General features: G+C 42.0%; 1 protein-coding gene across 1 annotated transcript in view; it reads left to right on the forward strand.

Moving 5' to 3' along the window:
• ARHGEF28 (Rho guanine nucleotide exchange factor 28) overlaps window positions 1-24788 on the forward strand; it is a 122770-nt gene that overhangs the window by 54069 nt on the left and 43913 nt on the right. Inside the window, exons 15-22 of the mRNA XM_003785909.3 lie at window positions 3407-3529; window positions 5374-5491; window positions 8586-8840; window positions 10371-10447; window positions 15142-15320; window positions 16355-16446; window positions 17985-18167; window positions 21777-21908. Of these exons, the coding sequence (XP_003785957.1) occupies window positions 3407-3529; window positions 5374-5491; window positions 8586-8840; window positions 10371-10447; window positions 15142-15320; window positions 16355-16446; window positions 17985-18167; window positions 21777-21908 (1159 nt within the window). The remainder of the gene's footprint in view (window positions 1-3406; window positions 3530-5373; window positions 5492-8585; window positions 8841-10370; window positions 10448-15141; window positions 15321-16354; window positions 16447-17984; window positions 18168-21776; window positions 21909-24788) is intronic.

Below are 24788 nucleotides of genomic sequence, written 5' to 3' on the forward strand. Positions count from 1 at the left end.
CAAAGAACTTTATACACAGAGACATTAAACCAGATGACTTCCTAAAAAGAAATTTTTTTAATGATCCCCTCCATGGTAACTTGGAAAACTATACTACACTATTACAACCAGAATACTGACGTTGATATAGTCAAGATTCAGAACATTTATACCATGTTTCCCCAAAAATAAGACACTGTCTTATATTTATTTTTTCTCAGGAAGACACACTAGGGCTTATTTTCAGGGGATGTCTTACTTTTATTAAGCATAGTACAACAATCTACATTTATTCAAATACAGTTAAGTCATCTTCTTCTGGAACCTGACAGGGGGAGCTGACCTTGTTGGTGGGGCTGGCACTAGTGATGCGTGAACTCCTTTCCCCTAGCCGTTCACACATGCGCAATAGGATGCCTGCTACTGCAGTAACTACATGTGCACCCGCACAAGTGTGAAGGTCTCAGAGAAAGGAGCTGTGTCAGATAAAAGGTATTCCAGTCTTCCTTACTGCTCCACGCCAAAATGCAGGGTGTGGCTATGCAGATACGCTGTATAGCCACGCCCATCACTAGGTCTTATTATGGGGGTAGGGCTTATATTTAACAAATGTATAGAAATCCTGCTAGGGCTTATTTTTTGGGTAGGTCTTATTTTCAGGGAAACATGGTATGGCTACAAGGATTTCACATCTGTCCCTTTTATATCTACACTCACTTCTTCCCTGCCCCCACCTCTCCTTTAACTCCTGGCAGCCCACTAATCTGTTCTCTGCTTCTATAATTCTGTCATTTTAATAATGTTATGTAAATGAAATTACACAGTACATAATCATTTTCACGTTGGCTTTTTTTTCAGCCACTGTAATTTTTTGAGTCATTCAGGTTTTGTGTATCAGTAATTTATTCCTTATTATTGCTGAGACTATTCCACAGTGTAGATGGACCACAGTTTATTTAATCATTCACTTGCACGAGGACGTGGCATTTTGTTACCAGGTTTTAGCGCTTACAAATAAAGCTGCAGTAAACATTCGTGTACAGGTTTTTGTGCAAACCTGTTTTCCTTTTCCTGCGAGAAGCACCCAGGAAGACAGTTTCTGGGTTGTATGGTAATGATGTGTTTAGTTTTATAAGAAGCTTCCCAGTGTTTTCCAGAGGGGCTGTGCCATCTGACATTCCCAGCTACAATGTACAAGTAATCCAGTTTCTCCACGTCCTCACCAGCATTTGATCTTGTCACTAATTTATTTTTAATTTCAGCTATTCTAAGAGGCATAAAGCAGTATCTCATTTCATTTCAAATTGTACTTCCCTGATGGCCAGTGATATCAAACATCTTTTCATATACTTATTTGTCATCCATATATCCTCTTGATGTTTGTATGTCCTGTTTATGTCTTTTGCTCATTTTCTAATTGAACTTTTTGTTTTCTTACCTCTGAATATTGAGGTTTCTTTACATGTCTGCTATGTGATTGGCAAATATTTCCTCCAAATCTGTAACTTGTCTTCTCATTTTCTGATTGTGATGAAGTTCAGGTTGTCAGTTTTTTCTTTTAAGGATTGTGCTATTGCTTTCAAATCTGAGAACTCTTTGTCTGGCCCTAGGTCCCAAACATTTTCTATTTTTTCTAAAGTTTTTATAGTTTTATGTTTTATATTTCATTTGTGTTCCATTTGGGATAATTTTTTTTTACAAGGCTATGCAACTAAATGGGCTGATTTTTTATTTTTAATCAGGGGGAGCTGGGGGAGTCTAACTGCTCCAAGGACCATTTGTTGAAAAGGCTACCCTTCTCCATTGAACTCTCTTGTGCCTTTGTCAAAAATCACTGGGGTTTGCTGGATTCTTATTCTGTTTCACTGATCTATGTGCCTATCTTTCCATACCGTCTTAATAACCGTAGACAGTAGAGGATTGAGTCCTTCCACCTTATTATTCTTTTTCAAAATTGTTTTAGCTGTTCTAGTTTCTTTGCCTTTTCATATAAATTTAAGAATAGTCAGAATGGTTTTGTCTATATTTACCAAAAGCTTACTGAGATTTTGAAAAGAACTACACTAAACCTGTATGTTAATTTGGAAAGAATTGGCATCTTTACTATCTTGCATCTTCTGACCCGTGAACATGGTATAACTCTCCATTTATTCAGAGCTTTGATTTCCTTCACCTGAATTGTGTACATTTCAGCATATAAGTCCTGCATATATTTTTTAGACCCATGCCTAATTTTTTTGAGTGATCGTAAGTGTTGTTAAGAATCATCTTTGGAGGCAGTGCCTGTAGCTCAGTCAGTAGGGCTCTGGCCACATACACCCAGGCTGGCAGGTTCAGATCCAGCCCGGGCCAGCTAAACAACAATGACAACTATAACAAAAAGTAGCCAGATATTGTGGCAGGAACCTGTAGCCCCAGCTATTTGGGAGGCTGAGACAAGAGAATTGCTTAAGCCCAAGAGTTAGAGGTTGCTGTGAGCTGTGATGCTACGGTACTCTACTGAAGGTGACAATAGTGAGACCCTGTCTCAAAAAAAAAAAAAAAAAATCATCTTAGGGACATATTGACCCTAAGCATGGATAAAAAACTATAAGCAAAGATGAAAAGACCAGAGATGGTGATATAAATTTTTAAAGATTTTTTGAGGGTAGGGTGGGTGTGTTCTGGTTTCTTTTGCAACGATCTTCAACATGGACATAAGGCTCTCAGGGTCTAAAACGTTGGCATTCAAGTAATTCAGCTAGTTCTCTCCATTCCACTTTATGATTCGAAGTTGGTTCCTATGTAGATTTTTCTAAGGATACTTTTCTATAAGTCAGGCTTATTGAAACACCCAGCTCACACCTTTACTTCTTCTCATTAGTTAATAAATTGGCATTCTGGTTAGTCATTACTGTCTGTCTTCTTAGCTAATGATGGCCTACATCGTGATCCACTTGTAATGTGCAAACAAAAATCAAATTCCCTACTGAGGCTTGAGTCCATGGACCTGGTCCATAGCCAAAGTGAATGCCAACTACACATGTTGATTTTGGGGGGAAGCCAGACTTTCCTGAGGGCTCCAAATATCGCCAATATCCTTTCTTCAATCTATAGAAGTATTAAAAATACAAATTGAAATGCTAAAGTTGCACAGAAGCTAAAAAAGAAAAGTGAGAGATTAGAAGGCATCAAATGTTTTTCATTTGACTATTTGATAGTTGTATTAGTTCAATGTAATATAATCATGTTTAGTGGACCCTTATCACTCAACTACTTTTATTTTAATTTAAAAAGTGTGTAGGGGGAAAGAAGTGATTGTGTTCTGAAATTCCATGATGCATATTCTGTATTTGTAAAGAATGTTTTGAAATATGTGAAAATTGCACGATCTGTATTTAGAACTTACTAGATTTACAAACCATTATTGAAATGTTATTCTTCTCAGTTTTCAGAAGAAAATGCAAGTAAAATGAAGAAAATCTATGGAGAATTCTGTAGCCATCACAAAGAAGCTGTGAACCTCTTTAAAGAACTTCAGCAGAATAAAAAATTTCAGAATTTTATTAAGGTAAGCTATTTTCAAGCTAGATGGCTGAGTCCAGTGGCTCACATCTGTAATTCTAGCACTCTGGGAGGCTGAGGTAGGAGAATCCCTTAAACTCAGGAGTTTGAGACTATCCTAAACAAGAGTGAGACCCCATCACTACTAAAAATGGAAAAATTAGCCAGGCGTTGTGACAGGTGCTAGTCCCAGCTATTTGGGAGGCTAAAGCAGGAGGAGTGCTTGAACCTAGGAGTTTGAGGTTGTTGTGAGCTAGGCTGGTATACTATAGTACCCTAGCCTGGGCAACAGCTTGAGACTCTATCTCAAAAAGTAAATCAATCAATAAATAATCTTTCTTACAAAGTAAGAAACCAGCATGGTGAAATAGTTAATGGTTGTTTCTTAATATGACTTAAACAAGTTTCTTATCTAGGTGCTGTTTCTTTCTTTCTTTTCTTTTTTTTTTTAAAAGACAGAGTCTCACTTTGTCAACCTGGGTAGAGTGCTGTGGCATTCACAGCTCACAGCAACCTCCAGCTCTTGGGCTTAGGAGATTCTCTTGCCTCAGCCTCCCGAGTAGCTGGGACTACAGGCGCCCGCCACAGCGCCTGGTATTTTTTTGTTGCAGTTTGACCGGGGCCGGGTTCAAACTCGCCACCCTTGGTATATGCGGCTGGTGTCCTACTCACTGAGCCGCAGGCGCTGCCTTAGGTGCTGTTTCTTAAGGGAAGGTGAAGGAAGTGGTAGGTGGTAGGTTTGTGGCAAAGACGGGCAGTTTCTTTTTCTGTTAGTAAAAGATTTCTCCCATATCATTCCTTTTGTGTCTTCTATTTTTGATATCTTCACAATTTACTGATTATCTCATAAAATTAGGCTGCCTAAATAGAGAAGTGACCAAGGTTCACATATCGTATACAGAGGTTAGAGCTCAGTTTGAATGCTTCCCCCCTTTCCAGTTTATTTGTTGATGAAATTTGTCCTATGAAGTTGCCTGGATTCTAAATTTTTATCTGCCATTTTAAGAATGTTACATATGTCCCTCCCTTTTCTTCCCACAGAAATGTGTGTTGAGAACTGGAAAAATTAAGTAATACTTTGAGATTTTTAGAGAAAAAAAGTCCCCTGATTAGAGGGAACTTTAAGTATAATAATGAATAATAACAAATGCAGAGGAAAACCTGTTGGAGAAACAAACAGTACACTGCCATCTCAAGTTCAAAATCTGACTTTGATTCCTGTTTAGCTTTCAAAAACTTTTGCTATTCATGAATTCTGGTACTCGGAAGTATTAGAACTTGCTCACATTTGGAATTAACTACAAATACATCAGAGGAACTTGAAACTTTTTGAAATCTTGGACAGTTATTGTATGGAAATTAATGACAAAGGATTCATTTTAAGTTAATGACACTGTATTATTTTATTTATATATATATATTTGTAGAGACAGAGTCTCACTGTGTCACCCTCAGTAGAGTAATGTGGCATCACAGCTCACAGCAACCTCCAGCTCTTGGGCTTAGCGATTCTCTTGCCTCAGCCTCCTGAGTAGCTGGGACTACAGTCGCCCACCTCAACACCCAGCTACATTTTTGTTGCAGTTTGCCCAGGGCCGGGTTCGAACTTGCCACCCTCAGTATATGGGGCTGGCACCCTACTCACTGACCACAGGCACTGCCTGACAATGTATTATTTTAATTAATGATGATGAATATTATGTTAAGTCTGAATAGAATTGAACTGAATTGTTACAGATTCTTTATTTTTTAAAATTTATACGTACAGAGTAAATATGGGTAGAATTTGTGTATATAAAAATGTGTGTGTGTGTGTGTATATATATATATATATATATTTTTTTTTTTAAGCTCCAAAATAGTAATCTTTTAGCTCGACGCCGAGGAATTCCAGAATGCATTCTGCTGGTCACTCAGCGCATCACTAAATACCCTGTGTTGGTGGAAAGGATATTGCAGTACACAAAGGGTGAGTTCTGACTTCTGGACAAACGTTTGCCTCTCTTATTAGTTTTACCCATAGCTGAGGTGTCCTAAGCAGCTATGAGTGTTTGTGGCCTCTGATTCATAAAGACTTTCATTATGGGTAAACTGTTAAAGCTTTGGAATTTGGATTCATTGTAAGAAATTATCTTTTATAATGCAGTTTGGCTAATCATCTGAATCTCTACAAGTAGCCCAAACCGAGCAGCTTCCTCAGTCCTTGACCCTGCCTTTCCTCTCTTTATTTCCCTGCTTATGGGCCTTTTAATATCTCCTCATCTTTGTCTTCCTGTTACCTTCACAGCAGTCTCATGAAACATGTTGCTAGTCATCCTGTCACTAAATTTTAACTCTCCGAGCAATAAATGATTAGATTGAGAAGGATTAAATGGAGGAGCTACTTAGATCCTGTCCCTTCATCAAGTTCTGGGCAGTAATATCTGGCCATCTCTTAAGAAGCTATTAATGCACCTGGCTGGACTGTAAGCTCCTTGTGGGATCTATAGGGCGTGCATCCTGGGTCTTTAATGTCTAGTGCAATGGCTGGTGCAGAAAACTCTCAATAAACAAAAATGTATTAGTGCAATGAATGAATGAATAAAAATGTCTAATCCTCCAGCTATAGAGTATTGCTTATTAGAATGACAGTTATGCTGTATTAACAGGGGATTAGTTTGGAGTTGTGTACAAAATTGCTGTTTTTTGTAGTTGGCTCTGGCACTCATTAGTTGGGCAAGTTAATTAAATGAGCCTCTGTTTTTTCCACTACACAATGGGGATAATAATCCTAATGTTATGGAATCATTGTGAAGACTGAGTGAGATGGTCTCGGCAACTCGCCCAGTGCAGAGCCTGGTATAAGCAAGGTGCTCAGTAAGGGGGAGCTGTTTTTATTGCCTTTATTATTATCAGTCACAAATAGGAAAGCTGAGTGAAGACAATATTAAAGTTGAGTTTCACATGACTTGGGTTAAGGCCAAGAAAGGGCTCAAAGTCTTTTGACTTGTGGAGACAAATTACTATCTTATATGCCTTGCTCCTCAAAGTGTAGCAGTGGTGACCTCACCTGGGAGTCTTGTCAAAAGTGTTACTTTGGACCTCACCTCAGACCTACCGAATCAGAATCTGATATAAACAAGATCCCCAGATGAAGGGCAAGGCCAATAAAGCCGTGTCCCCAGAAGCTCAGGGAGTTGACTGGCCATTGGTAGTGACCAAAGGAGGAGGTGGCCATTCAGCTGCATGCCAACTGTGCCCATGGAGCCATAAGCCACGCTTGCAGTTTCTGACACACAGTGGCCGATAATTGTTAATTATTCTATCAGAGATTTTACACAGGATGACCCTTGGAGTACTAGATTCTAGTCCTTGAGGTATTGCAGAAGAGAATATAAACATAGTGTACCTTCCCTTTCCTTGGAGGGGAGGGGCTTCGTGGGGTCAGGGACAGTAGAGTGGGCAGGTGTTTTCTGTGACAGTGAAAGGCAGTGAGAAAGAATCTTCCGTGTTAAAGATGGTATCAGATCTGCTCCTTGAGATCTTCTGATAAAACCCTCTCCTTTCTGTTTAAGATATTTAGAATGTGGAAATGTTTAGCCCCTTGGGTGAACTTGTCCCCTCCCCACCTCTCTGCTGTGTCTGAGGGTTTTTTCCGGCTGCTCTGGGCTCTTGGTTTATGGGCCAGTTTTTCTTTTTTCCTCTCCTAGCGCCTCTGACCTTCTGCAACTTTACTTTTCGTTTCCAGTCACCTCAGTAAACACCCACGAGGTGGTCTTTATCATCAAATAGAGAAAATAGCTAAATGCAACTTTCATGTGTTCCAGAAACTCCTCCAGAGTATTTTCTTAAGATAATCTAGAGATAAGAGCAGGTGGCCAGTGCAGTCAAGAATAACATCTGAAGCCAAGGATTGTTTGCTCTGGCACGAGTGTGGCTGACTTACCCATTAGGCACAGTGCCTAGGACACATTTTAATTTCTTTGATACTTAGAAGAAAAAGAAAGTTTAGGTCAAAGAAAATGGTTTAATTATAAAAGCAACACATTCATTTTTATGCTAATGAAGTTATAAAATGCAATTTTGAATATCATATGTGTGGAGGAAGGATCCAGGATGGCAGATGAGCCTGTGGCCGTTCAGAGTCACACTGAGGCTCCATTTCTCCAGAGAGAACACTGATGTGGCCCCACAGCGGAGTGAAGTTCTAAGAAACCTGGTCTGGGGATGACTTGATTAGTAGTCTCTGGGAAGATGGAAGGAGGGTGTAAGTTAGTATTAACTCACATTGTCTGCTCCATGGGGAACACCAGACAAATTCTACTCAGATATCTTTTCTTTTTGTGCAGTTTTTGGCCGAGGCTGGGTTTGAACCCACCACCTCTGGTGTATGGGGCCGGCCCCCTACTTCTTTAAGCCACAGGCGTTGCCTACTACTCAGATATCTTATTGTCAGCTGAAGTACATTTAATAATGCACATTTTTTTTTTTTTTTTTGGTAAAAAGGTTTATTTTATCTTCTTGGAAGGAGAGAGAGCATGAGAGAGTGAAGGAGAGAGAGTGCCACATCTTCTTTTAAAATCAAATATTTTAAAAGATGGAGGTTTTGGGGGGGATGAGAGGGAGAAGGTATAAAGTATTATAATTGAATTTATTCCAACATTTTCTTTTTCTTTTCTTTTCTTTTTTTTTTTTGAGACGGAGCCTCAAGCTATCCCCCTGGGTAGAGTGCCATGGCATCACAGCTCACAGCAACCTCCAACTCCTGGGCTCAAGTGATTCTCCTGCCTCAGCCTCCCAAGTAGCTGGGACCACAGGCACCCGCCACAAGGCCTGGCTATTTTTTGATTGCAGCCATCATTGTTGTTTGGCGGGCCCGGGCTGGGAATTCGAACCTGCCACCTTAGGTGTATGTGGCTGGCGCCTTAGCCGCTTGAGCCACAGGCGCCGAGCCCCAACATTTTTCTTACAGGAATTTGTCATTTGGATGATATATTTAAGTATATTTAAAGACTAAAAAAATTGATTTTTCTTCCTCAGCACCCTGCTTATCGTGTTCTTGTTTCTTTCTACTTTTCATACAGAAAGAACTGAAGAGCATAAAGACTTGTGCAAAGCTCTTGGCTTAATTAAAGACATGATTGCAACAGTGGATTTAAAAGTCAACGAGTATGAGAAAAACCAAAAATGGCTTGAGATCTTAAATAAGATTGAAAACAAAACCTACACAAAGCTCAAAAATGGCCACGTGTTTAGGAAGCAGGCTCTGCTAAGTAAAGAGAGGACTCTGTTGTATGACGGCCTTGTTTACTGGAAAACTGCCACGGGTCGTTTCAAAGGTACCGGCTCTACCAGACCCGTTTCTCCTGCTTTTGTCCATGTTACTCATTCAACAATGGATGGAGTTTTATAAGAAAAATGCTTCAGCAGTGCAGGCATACAATACACAAACCCTGGTCAGTTGTGAATGTCAATAGTCAAACATGGGCAATGATACAAATCTTTGGTGAGAGTTTGCTGCCCCAAGCAAAAGCTTTTATATATTTTTATCAATTTGCAAGTTTATGATGTCGAAAATCAAAGGAACTGAGAGTTCTGCTAATGTTTGCCACAAATGAATGCAGCATTCTGGCAAATGTGGTGTGTTGAAAGCAAGGCAGTGCACCTACACACTTAGGGCCTGTTGTGTGCCAAGCCAGCCTGGCACTGTCAGACCAGGGAGGGGGGAAATGGAAAGAAGTCTGACTGTCATCTTTGTTACTGAGTAACAGAATTCATCCCTGTACATGCTGACACTGGTGTAAGCTCTTTCTCCCTGCTGCTGTTTGCTAATGGACGTGACCTTGACTCTGTTAATCTGGTTAGAATCTGGAGCAGTTGACTCCAGTTCTTAAGGTCTGACTGTGTAGCACATTGCCCCATGCTAGCTTTCTCGCCCTGGCCACACACTAGATTCACCCTGGAGCTTATAAAAATGACTAATGTACAGATCTCCTCTCAGAGGTTCTGATTATTTTTGACATAGCCATGAAGCCCTAGCCCAAGGGATATTGCAAAGCTTCTCAGGCGAGTCTACTGTGCAGCCAGGGTCAGAACCACTGTTTCTAGCACGTTATCTTCCTAACTCCCATAGGTGAGCAATGAGAGGATAAGGTGGCTAAATTCTAGCTGCTCAGAGGTTGTTATCTTTGGGAGGATGATCAGGTTTTGACGGGGGTTGCACCTGATATCGGAAAGGGGATTTGTTAGTTGGCCACTTACAATATTGTATTGAAACAATATTAACTGTAATCTGTACATCTATTCCTCCAAGTCATTTACTTCTTATCCATTTAGTAGAACCAGTTTGGTAACCTTGTGTTAGACTCTGTAGTAAGGATGAGTTCTTGTGTGCAATTTGTAAGGGAAGCGTGGAATCGTAAACCTCATTCAGGTCTGGATGACACAAAATACCAGCTTTGCTTATATCAGTCGAGGCAGCAGCTGCCCTCTTACATTTTTAAGTAAGCACTTTTCTGCCCTCTAGGTAAGGGCTTGCTCCATTCTATTAGAACTTTCTTTTTTAAAGTATTTAGCTTCTGTTTTGAAAGGTGCTATATTAAATTTTGCTGGTGGTTTAGCTATACCTACAGTTATACACACAAACACGCACACTTAAACACAGCTGTCTCCAAAGTTACCCATAACATGGATCTTTGGTTATCACAATGCAGGTATGTTTATAAAAAGTCTTCATACATAGACTAAAACTTAGTCTTTTTATTTTTATTACATTGATTTAAATTTCCAGTATGAAATCAGAAGATTTAATAAAGGCATTTAAACTGTAATTTGCTTCATTAATACCAGTAATGTTTTTGTTTTTAAAGATATCCTAGCTCTACTTCTAACTGATGTGCTGCTCTTTTTACAAGAAAAAGACCAGAAATACATCTTTGCAGCTGTTGTAAGTATGATACACGTGATGCCTTTTTAAAAAATAGGTTTAATCGCACGTTTCCTTGGAAAATGCCCAGAATTCCTAGTAAAATAAAATGGTTACAAGTAAGAATATGCTCCTGCTATATTCCTAGTATTATTTATAATTGCAGTGTTTAGTAACACACCTCTAATTGGGTTGAATTAGCCTGGTAAGTGTTGATTTATCACAGCCAGTGCTGGGAGTTACCTGGTCCAGCAGTTTTCCGATTGTAAAGGTATTGGAGTACTTCGGTACCAGTTGGTAAATAGGCACTTCCCTGATCCCCCTCCCCTGCCCCGGCCAAGTACCCGCTTGTCGTCTGGCTATCTAGGTTCTTTCCCCTAGAACCACCTCCCCTGGACCCCAAACTCCCTTCTATCACATCTAGCAACTAATGCGGCAGTGCTTGCTGGCACCCACACTCTCCGCTCCCCTCTTGCCTTGCTGTATGGCTTGTCAACCCCATTCATAACTGCCACGGTGTTCCTTCTGCCAAAGAAGAAAATGCCATCCTGCTATGTAAAGCTTAAAGGAGAGTCTTTCTTATTTTTACTAAAATGGCTACTAATCACTAAGGGCATTCATGGAACATTTATCTTTGTAGTGTGTTAGATTAATCTCATGGCGGGCACATGGACTAGCAACGAAACCAGTATTTACAGCGTTTCTTACACACAATCTGTGTGGCCCACACTGGCTTAAGGCAGGAAGAGGCCAGCAGTGATTCCTTGTTAGCATCATGGAGCATCAGGCCCTGTTAGATGAGAGTCCAGGACACCACACCCGTGAGGCCCGTGGACCGCTGGCTCTCCGCAGTGCTGGTGTTTATCAGCCACTGGATGAGAGGATGTCTCGGGGCCATCAGCAGATGTCACATTTCCAACTGGTTTTGCTAATTCAAAGCTTAATGAAGTTTTTTGTCATACTGTTCAGAGAAAACAAAGAAGCATATCTGGCCGCTGGTGGGATTCTGGGGGGAAGAGGCTGGGGCGGGGCTGCAGCTGCCTTTCTGTGCTTGTCAGGCTGGCTCCAGTGCCTTCTTCATCCTGAGGGGCACGTTGCCTCTCACTGGCACAATGATGCTGAGTTGTATAAAGGTCAAAGACCTTTCACAGAGCTATGCCAGAGGATAATAAGAAGCCTTGAACGAGTCCCTGTGTCCTCAATCCGTTTGAACCATATCTATTGTAATTTCATGAAAACCTACTAATCTGCCTGGCAGTCTCTGTGTGCTATTATCTGATACACCACACAGAGAAAGTAAGTGGGAGGTGCCTACCATTTTGCTTAACCCATAGAGTGGTGATGCCCCTGCTGGTAAAGAAAACAAATTTGCATCGTATCTTTATAGAAACCAATGTTTCTTCAAAATCTGAAAGAGGAGCAAATTCTGCATCTTGGGTGGTTTGTCCTGCCAACTGGTCATGAGTTAGACACAGCATAAAGACAGTTATCTTGTCTTCCAGGATAGCCTAGCATATGAATTCAGACCAAACTGTGGTGCTCAACTTTACTAAGTGACTTTTAATGTGGAGCTGTTCCTCTTGTCTCATATGACGTCTTCAGGCATTTTTTCTGCCACCCATAGATCACATTTGCTATTAAGTGGGACGCTAGGAATGGCAATCCACTGAATGCCAGGATGAAGGCAGTCACAGTGCGGCTTCTCTTGATGGAATGTGTTTAACTGTGTACTACAGTAAGACAACTGCTGTTGCCATTTCTTAAAGATGTTACTCTGACATGTAGCTCCATTCATAAAGGCCAGCCAAGCCCTTGGTGGTATCAGGAAGCAAAAGAAAAAGGATTGTTTTTTGTTGCAGTTTTTTTTTTTTTTTTGGCTGGGGGCAAGGTTTGAACCCACCACCTCTGGCATGTGGGGCCAGCGCCCTACTCCTTGAGCCACAGGCACCAACCAGAAAAAGGATTATCTTATCCTTAATGAATTAAGTGTACCCTACTGTTCATATACTTTTGAGTTACTCTGACCACAGCCCATGTATCGTAAATATTTTTTAGTTACTATTGTGGGGAATTGAAGCATTAGTTAAGGGTGTACACGTATCTGGATTTTCTAGTTCCTACCCTAGTATTTCTGAACATTATTCTCACCCTCGTACAGGCGAGATGCTCCACTTCTTGTGGCCTTTAGATAAAACTTCTTTAGCAGTTGCCTGTCTCACTCTGTGTTGTTACAGAAAACACGGTACGTTTGGAAATAGCCGGAAGATAAGCAGCTGAAAGTTGCAGGAAGATGGAATAGCATCCATATCGGAAAGTTTTATTTTATTTTTATTTTTAAAGGGGACTTAGTAGGAAATAGGGGTAAGACCCAAACTTATAAAATTTATAGGAAAAAGTAAATGTGTTCACTAAGTCTTGGAATACTGCATCTAGAAGGAATCTGCTGAACATCAAAGAAAGTAATTTCAAAAGCAGACATAGTGAACACAGAGGTCTGCGAGTTCAAGTTCAAACTATGAAGCAACCTTAAGGTTCTTTGATCACAGTGGAATCACTTGCTAATAAGTAGAATCAGCACAGTGCGGATAACAAGGCTATGAATTGCAGCTCCTTTCCCCCACTCCTATGTTGAGGTCTTCAGCTCCACATGCCAGTAGGGATTGGGCAGGAAATGTAAGCCAGTGATCCAAACAGGGTTGGAACCAAGGAAGCAACAGAGAGATAGAGATTGTAGTGGAGAGTGCGTATACGCCTTGTCTCAAAGACAGCTCAGCGATAGCCAGGGTTTTTAAATGAAAATGTGGGGCCGGGATTGCCATCTTCTGCTTTTCCTAAGAACCCAGAAATCTAGAGTTTAAATATTGAATCTCCCAATATTTAAGTGCTGAGAATTTATTTTGAAAATCTGTGTTTTAAATGCCATGCACAAACAGAACATCTCTGTAGGCTGATGTCTCCAAAGCAAGCAGACGTGTGACTTCCATTCCGGGGGATTTAATTTGAACTTTTGTGCATTTCTAGTATTTGTGTGTGATTAGTGTGGACATCTCCGATGCCTCCTGGTCTGACGGTGATTGAATGAGTGCTACGTTCTACCACTTACCTATTCTTCACTTTTAAAAGATCTTATCTTGCCATTTCCCCTCCCACCAAAACACTGACTGTGCTGATGTCTTGCTCATGTCTGAAGCAAGTCAAACCCACTCTGCCTTTTTACACGTAGAGACCACTAACCTTGTAAGCTGAGGCAGGTAAAAGTGTACATTGAATCAGGGAAAAGGAGTAAGGTCTTAGAAAGCAGATTCACAATAGAACAAGGGATATTGACAAAGCTGACAAGATCTCCCTGGTGAGAGAGGGCAGCATTCAAACGTTCTGCCACAAAGTTTCTTTTGTTTCCATTTTCAGAGACAGAGCACTGATCTAGTCCCATCGTATGTTTATTCTTGTGGGGTGTCTTTGGGGGTGCTCTGGTTCTTCCCCTGGCACACAATGGCTGATGCACCCAAGCTGTGTAAAGCTGGGGAAGCTGACAGGCCAGCACCAAGGAGTCAGCAGTTGTGGACAGAGTGGCATGTTCTGAGTCAAGGCGTCACTCAGCCCGTGAGGGAGACTCCAAACCACACACTGCAGCCACCTCTGTAAACAGTGGTGGAAGCCACAAACCCAAGAAGTTTCTGCAGATCAACCCCAAAGTGCTTCATCCTGGGGGCATTCTCTTGGCCGTTCCTTCCCCTGCAGCTGCCTAGCAAGTCAGTATTATCGGTGTGGTGTTCATCTTTGAATCCCCAGAAAGCGGACACGGGAGGATCGTAGCAAATGTCGGTGGAAGAGAAGCTTTCATTGTGGCTTAGCTGCCAAACTAGAGACGTTCTTCCTGTTCCCCTCTTTTAGAATTATGTAAAACTAATTCTGCCTCCTGGCATATTTTGAGTGCCTACTCTGTGCAAGTTTATGTGCGAGGCCTGTGAGGATGGCTGTGACCAATTCCTGACTATGAGGGCTCCTCTGATTGGTGAGAAGAGGCATTTACAGCTGAAACTCCAGCTCTGTTGCTGTGATCTGTACAACAACAGAAGACGTTGGCTGTGGCCTGCTTATTCTTACCTTCCACTTTTACAGCCATCTTTTTAGGTTTTGAGCTCCTGTTCCCATCACCTGATTGAAATCATGTTGCTGTAAACTGCAAACTCTAATGGACTCGTCAGGCCCGCCGTCTTTCTCAATCTCTGTGATTTTTGAGAAACTTGCCTATCCCATCCCTCCTGGAAAAATTCTTTCTCCCTTAACTACATATATATATCTCAAAACGATAATGTATATACACACATATATGTGTATATATATATATTTTCCTATATTATATATATATTATTTTCTTTCCTATATATCTCAGAAGAATAATATATATACATATGTGTGTATATACATTTTCCTTCTCTCATTCTGCCTTTAAAAGTTGCCCTTTTAAACCACTAATTCTTAAAGACAAACATTCCCCAGCCTAAACCCCCTTTTCTCCTCTTCTTTCCTCCGTGCCCTCTCCATTGGAGATCTTAGCACCGTTGGAGATCTTGCCAACTTTTACAGCCCTTTTGAAAAGGTTGAAAGTGAAAAAAGAAACAAGTACCCTTGCTTTCTCTAGCTCCTGTTTTGGAAGAGCCTTACTGCGGATGGGATGCTGTTTCATCTCCACATGTTCCTACTTTTGACAGGATCAGAAGCCGTCCGTTATTTCTCTTCAGAAGCTCATTGCTAGAGAAGTTGCTAATGAGGAGAGAGGAATGTTTCTGATCAGCGCTTCATCTGCGGGGCCTGAGATGTATGAAATCCACACCAATTCCAAGGAGGAACGGAACAACTGGATGAGACGGATCCAGCAGGCAGTGGAGAGGTAATAGTTCTGTCTGGAATCTATGGAACAGATTTGTTCAGTTGGGAAAGGTCTTCTAACCATGTCTCCCCTGCGTGAAAACTTTCCTCGGCCAGAGTTGTCTGTTCTCTGCCCCCGTCCCCCACCTGCGATAGCCTCCCCATCTGCAGCCCTGTCGTCCGCACCTCCCTGCATGTAACACCCTCGCCTCCTCCTGCCTGTGCGGGCCCCACCCGGCTTGGCCGCAGCTCGAGTCTCCCCTCCATCGTGAGGACCTCTTCCGTCATTGAGAGTTCCTTCCCTTACCTGAAATCCTTTAACACCTGCTCTCTAAAGCAAGTCCTTCCTGCTTGTCATTTTCTGCCCTGTTGCTGTTATCTCTTTTATGTATATATAGATGTGTGTTTATTTAATTAGATTGGAAGCCCCTCGAGGGCAGGCACCATGTCTTCAGTTTGTTCCTCCTACTGGAGAAGCACTCAGTAAATGTTGCTAAATTGGTGGATCTAAGTATTCTAAGTCAATTTATTCCTGATTGCTTGTGCAAGGACAGTTTTTACAATTGGGAGCTCAAGGATGGGAGTGATCATTCTTAACAGTAATTTGATTGGATCTTGAAGTTATATGATATTCCTCTGCCTCCACTGCACCCCATCCAATCTGCACCTATGTGTATCCCCTATGACTCTTCTGCCCGATCCCCATTAACAATAGAAATGCCCAAATATAGTAAAAAGCAAAACTTTTCATTTTAGTTACACCTAATGCCAGCGTTGGTACTGAGTGTGTGTGTATGAGAGAGTATATGTTTGTGTTTGTTGGAATATTTGAGTCACCCTGCACTGCTGACTTTGAGAGCCATGTTCTATTATGCGAAGCAATTTACATACTTCAGGAAACCAAGTCTGTTGGCCAGGGAGCATGATGAATTCTCTCTATGCTGAATTTTTCTCCTTTATGAAGAATTCTGATGCCAAGTGCCCATGTTTTTCTAATGAACCTACAGATACTTGGCTTTAGCTTCAGTTATGTCTCTTAACTTTTGTCTCTTAAAGTTGCCCCGAAGAAGAAGGGGGAAGGACAAGTGAATCTGACGAAGAGAGGAGGAAAGCTGAAGCCAGAGTGGCCAAGATTCAGCAATGTCAAGGTACACTCAGACACTCCAGCTCCTGGTCGGAGGGTCCTGCTTAGGTTTTGGGAAAGCCCGAGAGTCATGAACGGAAGGTTATGACTAAGTGATTAATTCTGCACACTTAAAGTACAACCTAACCGTCCTCCTTCCACACAAATATTTGCACTAGAAATACTCAAGTAAGATGACTTTCTTGCTCCCTCCACCTTCATGATTAACACCTTGATTGCCACACTAGAAAAAGCTTTTTTTTCCTTGGGCCTGTGGTGTTTTATTAGGTCAAGATAGGTCAAGAGTCCTGTGAGTTACATATGCTTCATGAGACCCAAGCTCAAAACTAGTGTAAGTTAAATACAACTCACATGGCAGTTAAGTGTGTTAAAATATTTACAGAATGCACGTGACACATAAGAAACACCAACTGTGGGCAGTTGGTACAGCTAGGCATTGAAACTGTTCATGGCCTACTCTGAGGTCCCACCCCCACCATATCATCTTTCTATGTCTTGGATAAGGAACTGAGTAGATCCTGCTCTCTATTTCCAAATCCATGAAGTAAGGAAATTAGCTTGGTGATTTTCAACTAGGACTTGACTTTGAATCATTAGGGAAGACTTTACAAATATTGACGCCTGAGCCCTGCCCTCAACCAATGGAGCCAGAATGTGTGGGAGGTTGGCTGTAGACATCAGTGTTTTCAACTCTTCCCCAGGTGATTCTGAGGTACAGAGAGGACTGAGAATTCCTGGATGAGATGCTAGTTAAAGTCCCTCTGAGCTTTAAGAATTCTGTAGCATGTTGAAATCGGAGGAAAATGATGCACGCAAAAATTGGTCAAACAAATTGGATGTTTAGAAAGAAAAACATAAACTGGCATGTTTGGTTTTAACCCAAACTAGTTGAAGCCTGAGTGGTTACAGGCTCTGCCTGGTTTCCTCCTGTGGGTATTCACTCATCGTGGACAGTGCCGCCTCAATTTTCATTCCTGAGTTTAATGTTTAGTCTTAATGGAAAACAGCCTGAGTAAACAAAGAATAGCTTTGTAAGTTTTTCTGGAATTAGGAGAATGGGAAAGAAACCTTCTTTACAGAAAAGACGGTGGAAGCTGAGAGGGTTGTTAAATTGCTCACTGGAGGCCAGAGTTGCTAAGTGGATGGTTAGGATTTGAACCTGGAGCTTTTCCACTGAACAACCCGGCCTTACCTTCAGACCATACTGCTTGCTAATTACCGTGTTTCCCTGAAAATAAGACCTACCCCCAAAATAAGTCCTAGCAGGATTTCTATGCATTTGTTAAATATAAGCTCTACCCCAATAATAAGACCTAGTGATGTCAGCATAGCTGCATAGCCACGCAATGCATTTCTGTGCAGAGAGGAAGACATCCGCTGAAAATAAGCCCTAGTGTGTCTTCTTGAGAAAAAATAAATATAAGACAGTGTCTTATTTTCGGGGAAACATGGTGGCAGCACTTTTATCTCGTAACTTGGATTTCATGTTCATTGTTGTATTCATCTTAGTGATAAGCTCATATGGTAAATCCTGTTTCATAGAGATCCTCACTAATCAAGACCAACAAATTTGCACATATTTGGAGGAGAAGCTGCGGATCTATGCTGAGCTTGGAGAGCTGAGTGGATTTGAGGATGCCCATCTAGAGCCCCACCTCCTCATTAAGCCTGACCCAGGAGAGGCCCCCCAGGCAGCCTCGTTACTGACGGCAGCCCTGAAAGAAGGTAAGGTGCCTTTGGGTTGACAACTTCAAAAACTGTCTGTTGCACACCTCCTACTGTGGGCCGTGCTCTGGGGTCTGGTGCCGAGGGCACAGCAGAAGAAGACAAAGTCCTTGTTGTCCTAAAACTTCCATTCTAGAAACAGCAAAATATAAAGAAATACATATGGTAGGTTGTATCAAGTGCTATGAAGAAAAATAAACCAGGTAAGGGGGGGGCAGTGGGTGATGGAGTCAGGGCGGCTCGATTTCAGATACGGTGGCCAGGGAAGGCCTCTTGGATACCATGGCATCTAAGCAGACATAAAGAAAGAGAGACATTGGCCACGTGATGTCAGGGGCGAGGGAAAGAGTGTTCTAGAGGTAGGGACCAGTTGTTTGAGGAACAGCAAGGAGGACAATGTGGGGAGAGTGTGTGAGTGCTGGGGTGGGTGGAAGCAGGAGATGGGTCCACGGGTAACTAAGGCTCAGATCACGTGGACCCTGGTGTGGACTTGGCATTTCATCCTGAGTGAGTGGGAGGCATGACAGTTCCGAGGGGAGAAGTGACTTGACTGTGGCTTAAAAGGAACCCTCTGGTTCCTTTGGTGTGGAGGAGAGACTTGCGGGGAAAGTGCACATGTTGGTGATAACAAGGTCTAGGGACAAAGAGTGGCAGGTGGTAGCTGAGGGCAGGTGGAGGGCAAGATCACTGGAGATGAGAGCGGCCAGGGGAGAGGAAGCACTGAGTTCATAGGACTGCAATTACAGAGGATTTTGACAGGATTAGCACCAGAGGGAAGGGGGGAAACGTATGCCAGGTGCTAACTCGTTCAAGAAATGTAGGCGAGGGGCCGGGGGCCTGCAGAGGGAAGGCAGTAGGGAGGGGTTGGTGAGGGGTACAATCTGTGGGCAGGAGCTTCAAGGGAGGCAGGAGTTTCAGGGAGTGATGGGGGTAATGGTCTGGAAGTGATAATAGGGACAAAGAGTTTGTCAGATAGGACAGCCACCATCTGAGAGTGTCAGGAAGAAGGGTCAGTCAATTACAGACCGCCGACCGTACGCATCCCACCACCTGGTTTGTAAATGGGGTTTTACTGGAACCCAGCCATGCTCGCTTGTTTATGTGTCATCTGTGGCTACTTTTTCCAACAGTGACAGAAATGAACAGTTTTGACAGAGACTGTATAGCCCACAAAGCCTAAAATATTAACACTCTGGTCCTTTGCAGAATATATTCGCCAAGCTCTGGTTTAGAATCTCAGAATATTAGCTATGAAAGAGACTTTGGCAATCATGGGAGCTATCATTCTATGACCCAGTTGAGGAAGATGAGGTCTGGGGAAGGGCACAGAGGTTGTCTGACCTGATGAGGTCTGGAGAGGGTGCAGGGTTCCCTCTGAATCTTTCACCCATCCCCCTGTTAGACACTGACCTTGGCCTTGTGTGTTGTTGGTGGTGCTAAGGAATCAGCAGTGTTATCATAAAACTTCTAAAGAGGGGAGACTGACTCAAGGAAAGGAGAAGACTTCAGGAAGTCATACAAAAATAAGTAATGGGGTTGGGATGAGATGAAGGCTGTGCTTTTGGGAGGTCAGAGAAGACGTCTCTGAGGAGGGTGTTTTTTGATATGAAGATTGAGAGATGAGAAGAAGCCAGCTGTCTCTAGATCTGGGGTGGACCATTCCTGGGCAGATAGTGGTAAGTGCTAAGTCCCTGAGCCTGAAGTGAACTTGACACGTTCAAGAAAAGGAAGAAGACCAGGCTGGTAGGAGTCCGGGGAGGCTGCTGTGAGATGAGATGGGAGGGTTGGGGCCAGGTTGTTGTAGGCCATGGTTGACAACATTTTTTTTAAGAGGATGTTATTCCAAGTGTGATGGAAAGTCACTAGAAGCTTTTAATCACGGGTGTGGCATAATTTTATTTGTGTCTTAAAAAGAACACTGGCTGCTGAATAGATACCGGGCTGGAAGGAGCAGAGTCTGGCTGAAGACCTGTTAGGAAGCAGCCACGGGAGCTGGGATGACAGACGTTGGTCTAGATCAGGGATGTTGGCAATGGACGTGGAGAGAAGTGGACAGATTCAAGACATAGTTTAGAAATAAAGCCAGAAGGACTTTCAGGCAGGTTGACAAGAACCAGTGGCCTCCTTGTTATCCTTAATGAAACTTTGATCAGATAAGTTATTTACTCTCCAGTTTAGCCACCGGCTTTAATTCTCTCCTGCCCCCAACACTTCCACTGTTGCCAAACTGTAAGTCCATCTGCCTCCATTCCTTTGGCCCTTGTGATAGAGGAGCCAGGGTGCCACAGTGGACCCAGAGCAATGAGGTGCACTGTCTGATCTACCGTAAGTCACTGGCCGTCAGCACCCAGGCTGCAGCTGAGGGACATATGGACTCTTAGCAGGGCGAGGTAATCGTTGCTGATAAAAAGACAGTTTAGCAGTGCACCTTGAATGGTCTCCCTCGGTCTTCACTCTGCTGGGCTGTTTTTTTCCCTTTTTCTTCTGTCTCTGCTTCTTTATCTCTCTGCATCTTTCTAGACCCTGCCCAATTTTTGCCTACTTTAAAATTGTTTCCTAATCTTGCTAGCTGCAGTAACTGTGCTGCTCCTCCGTGCTGCTGCAGCACTTATAATGCTCTGGTACCTGATAGACCTGAGAACTGACCACGTCCTGCTGGGAACTCGCCCTACTAGTCACCAAGTGCCCAGCAGCGCTCAGGACAGAGTTGATTTTCAGTAAATACTTTCAGAATTGAATCTTTGAACAATACTTAGAAATACTTGTAGGGTCTTCAGAATTATGCTATTCTACACGCTAGTTGAACATATTTCATTATAAAAAAAAAAAAATCTCCCTTTGGGTATGATGTTTCTTAAGCCGACCTAAGCTAAAGTTGAAATCCTCAGAGTAACCTATGGTGCTTGTTAAAATGTCTATCTTTGTCTCTTCTGGAGAATCAGATCCAGAAAGTCTAGAGGGAAGATTGGGGATCTGTATTTGTACAGGCAAGTTTGGGGAAATATCTTTTTGAACAATAGCTAATATTTCTGATAACAGGTTTTAAAATCCTAATGCTGATGTTGTATCTGAATTAATGGGATTATTGGAAGGTTTTTCAGCATACTAAGGTAATGAAAGTTACATTTGAGGTATTTTATATAGTATGTTTCTCTTATTTTATTTTATTTTTAGAGACAGAGTTTTATTTTGTCACCCTCGGTAGAGTGCTGTGGCATCACAGCTCACAGCAACCCCAGCTCTTGGGCTAGGGCGAGTCTCTTATCTCAGCCTCCCAAGTAGCAGTTTATACATTTTTATTGAGTTAATTCTCTATCATAACATGATGCTAAAAGTTGTAGACTAGATTTCAGGTCTATAATTTTTTTCTGTCATGGGCCAGGTAGTAAATAGTTTAGTATGTGCAGGTCCCGCACTGTCTAGGGTGTGGGTGTGTGTGTGTGTGTGTGTGTGTGTTTCTACAGTCCTTTAACAACATAAAAACTATTTTTAGCTCCTGGGCCATATAAAAAAAAAGACATAGGCAAATGCACTTTTCCAAACCCTGGTCTAGATTAAACTATATACATATATTTGTTCTTTAAACTTATTTTTATTTTCCCCTCTTAGCTGAGAGCCTACATGTAGCAGTGAAGGCCTCACAGACAAGCGATGTCAGTCAGTCATCCGAGGACGGTTGTGGAGACTCTGTCTTGACGGACACGTCCAGTTCTCACGATGTCCCAGGATCGCCTACTGCTTGTAAGTGAAAGTGCAGGCCTTGGCCATGAGCCTGAACACTATGCCTGGAGCTCAGAGCGGTCACATACAATGAGGGCAATGGTTCTGTCCCTATTTGGAGGGGACTTAATGTATTTTTTTAAATTAGAAGAAACACTTGAGAATACATATGCTAGTCATAAATAAGTATTATGTATGTATATAATAATGGCACTGGTGTTCTAAGGACGAGAACCTAAAGAGTGGTGGGTGGGTTATACTGCTCTGTTTCCCAGCAAGGGTTATACCTTCTCCAAACTCTACCCTGCCTCATTTTTGATGTGAGCTATTGAACATAGTTTTGAAAGGACTTTTAACTTTTTTAAAAAAACTTTTGTGGAGTCTATTAGAGAGTAAGCTTTTAAAACTTAATCTCATACACATCCACTGAGAAAAAACTCAGAAAATAGAAATATACACATACTTCCCCTCTTTCTCTGTCCTCTTTCTCTCTTTCTCTCTTAGACACACACACACACACGGTTGAATGGTATGGTTAAAGGCAGAAGATTAAAGGTAGAAAATTTCTTAATCATCATACATTTTATTTCAGGTCAGAATTCATTTATTAAAACGCTATTTCAATATATTTTAAATACAGAAAAACAGAATGGAGAGACTTGGTTTAGGTAATTTTTCAGAGCCCACTTAATACCGTTACATATATGGTTATAAGCTAACTGGTTAGTTCCAAAGGTTTTTTATAGAAGAGCATAAAAAGTATATTTTTTGTTGTGCCTGGGTGGTCAAACCTTCCTTCCACAACTCCGTATGTGCAGGATGTAAAGGGTCCTTAGTAAGGAGAGATTGGAAGATTAAATTGTCTTAGAACTTCTTTAACAACATTCCTTGGTTAATTAAGATGTATAGGAGCAGTATGGCTTTTTAATTCTATACCTTTTTTTTTTTTTAACCAGCACCAATAATTATTTCCCCTCTCAAGTTCTGCTTTATCTAATCCTGGGTTTCTATTTTCAGAATGAGCACATATGTTTTTCATTTTGGCACAGCCCAGATTCATCAGGGGAGTTGTACTGCCCTGGGTGATTTCCTTTTAAAAGAAGAAGCTCATTATGCCATTGAGGAAGCTCTGTCTAAAAATGCATGTAGGGATCTGCTGCTCTTGGCCTGGTCCAAGGACAGCCGGGGAGGCCCCGCTCCACTCCTGCAGCTGCCCGGAGTGTGTAGCTGTACCTTGCCACCCCTCAGGCCGGGCGATGAAGGCTCTCCCCATCTGTATCCACATCGCCTGTGTCTTGGGAGAATTCCAAAGGGACCCTTAGAGCATTTGCTGGAACTGTTGAGGGCTCTTTACAGACTGGTCTGATACGGAGATTCAGGTAGAGGAGAGGTGCACAGGCAGTGTGGTGTGCCCCAAAGGTCACTTCACTTCTGGGTTGGATTGTAACACAGTGCTACAAGAGTTTGATTTTCTTTATAAAGTTGTTAAGGGCAAAAGATCCTCAACAAAGGAAGGTGTGTAACTGAGTCAGTCAGCTCTGTGCTTGACTTTGAGGTCTGGGTCCTTTGCAGTCAGTGTGTGGCCATCGGCTAAGTGGAGCCCTCTATTTTCAGTCCTCAATAGACTGATCTGATGGCTGAGTAGAATCTCCTTGCAGTGAAGTTCTGTCCACTGCAGACCCTCTCACCCACTGTGGAATTGAACACGGGACAGGTCTATGTTCCATTCTCCTGCCTTTGTTTGGCAGAAAGAGAATGGCCAATTCCTTGGTAAAGCCTTTGGCATCTTTGTAGGAGTTAAGAACAGCACCCAGTAGTATAACCATTTTTTGAATGACAGAAAAATCGGGATAAATGTTTCTCCACTATAAATGAATAAGGTTGACCAAGTTAGAATAAACTTGGTTTGTAGCTGATATGTGTCATTTGAAGCAGTTTCCATTTAGACAACAACTTCTATGTATTTGAAGAGACCTTTGGAGTCCGAGAGGACTTCCATTTTCCAAAGACTTAAGTATTTTCATTAATTTAAAGGGATAATAATAAAAAAAAGGAATTTCCTTTATCTGAAATAAAGTTTCAAAATGACAGTGAATAGAAAATTTTATAAACAGTGTCACAGAGCAAACATCTGTTTCATGGAGGTCCCTAGTAGACATAGTTCCAATGAAATACTGTGTGTGAAAGGGCTCTGAAAAGTTGTTTTAATCAGTGCGAGGTGGGTATGGTAGAACTTTTAACCGAGCTCACCTGGCTGAAGAAATAAATAAAATCCTCCAATGGAGAGTTCACGGATGAAGTGAAATCTGTATTTGGTACTTAAAAACATTTCGGGACTAGTTTCTGTATCTTCACAGGTTTAATGTACAGAATTTTATAGTATTTGTGAATTTAAGGCATAAGGGAAACGCAAGAATAAAACACATTTGGAAATTGTTACAAAGTAAATTCCTTCGAGATTGGGATAGGTTTTCAGTTTGTGTGACTATGAGACCCTAAGATATTAGCCATCTTCAGCTGTCTTCTCCCTCCTGCCTTTTGGACTCTTTCTTCTTCCTTATGTACCACCTGCTGGTCTCATAGTGGCCCCAGGAGAGCCTTTCTACAGACTTGGGTCTGCCAAGAGACCTTGTTTTTGCTCTACAGCGCCTGTTTGAAATTTCACCCTCCCCTAGAGGCTTTTTCCTATTAAGGGAAGCGAAACGTAGAACCTACCCTCTGTACCGCAAACAGCGCAAGAATGCAGCAGCGCAAGAAAGAAGTAAAAGATGGGCGATCATTTATGCTTTTGCATAATGAGTTTTTTGCATAAGAGTTTGGTGTCTCATAGCGTGTAAGCCCCATGTGGGCAGGGACTGATGCTTTGTCTGTGTGGTCTCAGCACCTCTGAAAAGAAGGTTC

Source organism: Otolemur garnettii, unplaced genomic scaffold (genome assembly GCF_000181295.1).
Source record: "Otolemur garnettii isolate 467f Iridium unplaced genomic scaffold, OtoGar3 scaffold00017, whole genome shotgun sequence".
Taxonomy (NCBI): domain Eukaryota; kingdom Metazoa; phylum Chordata; class Mammalia; order Primates; family Galagidae; genus Otolemur; species Otolemur garnettii.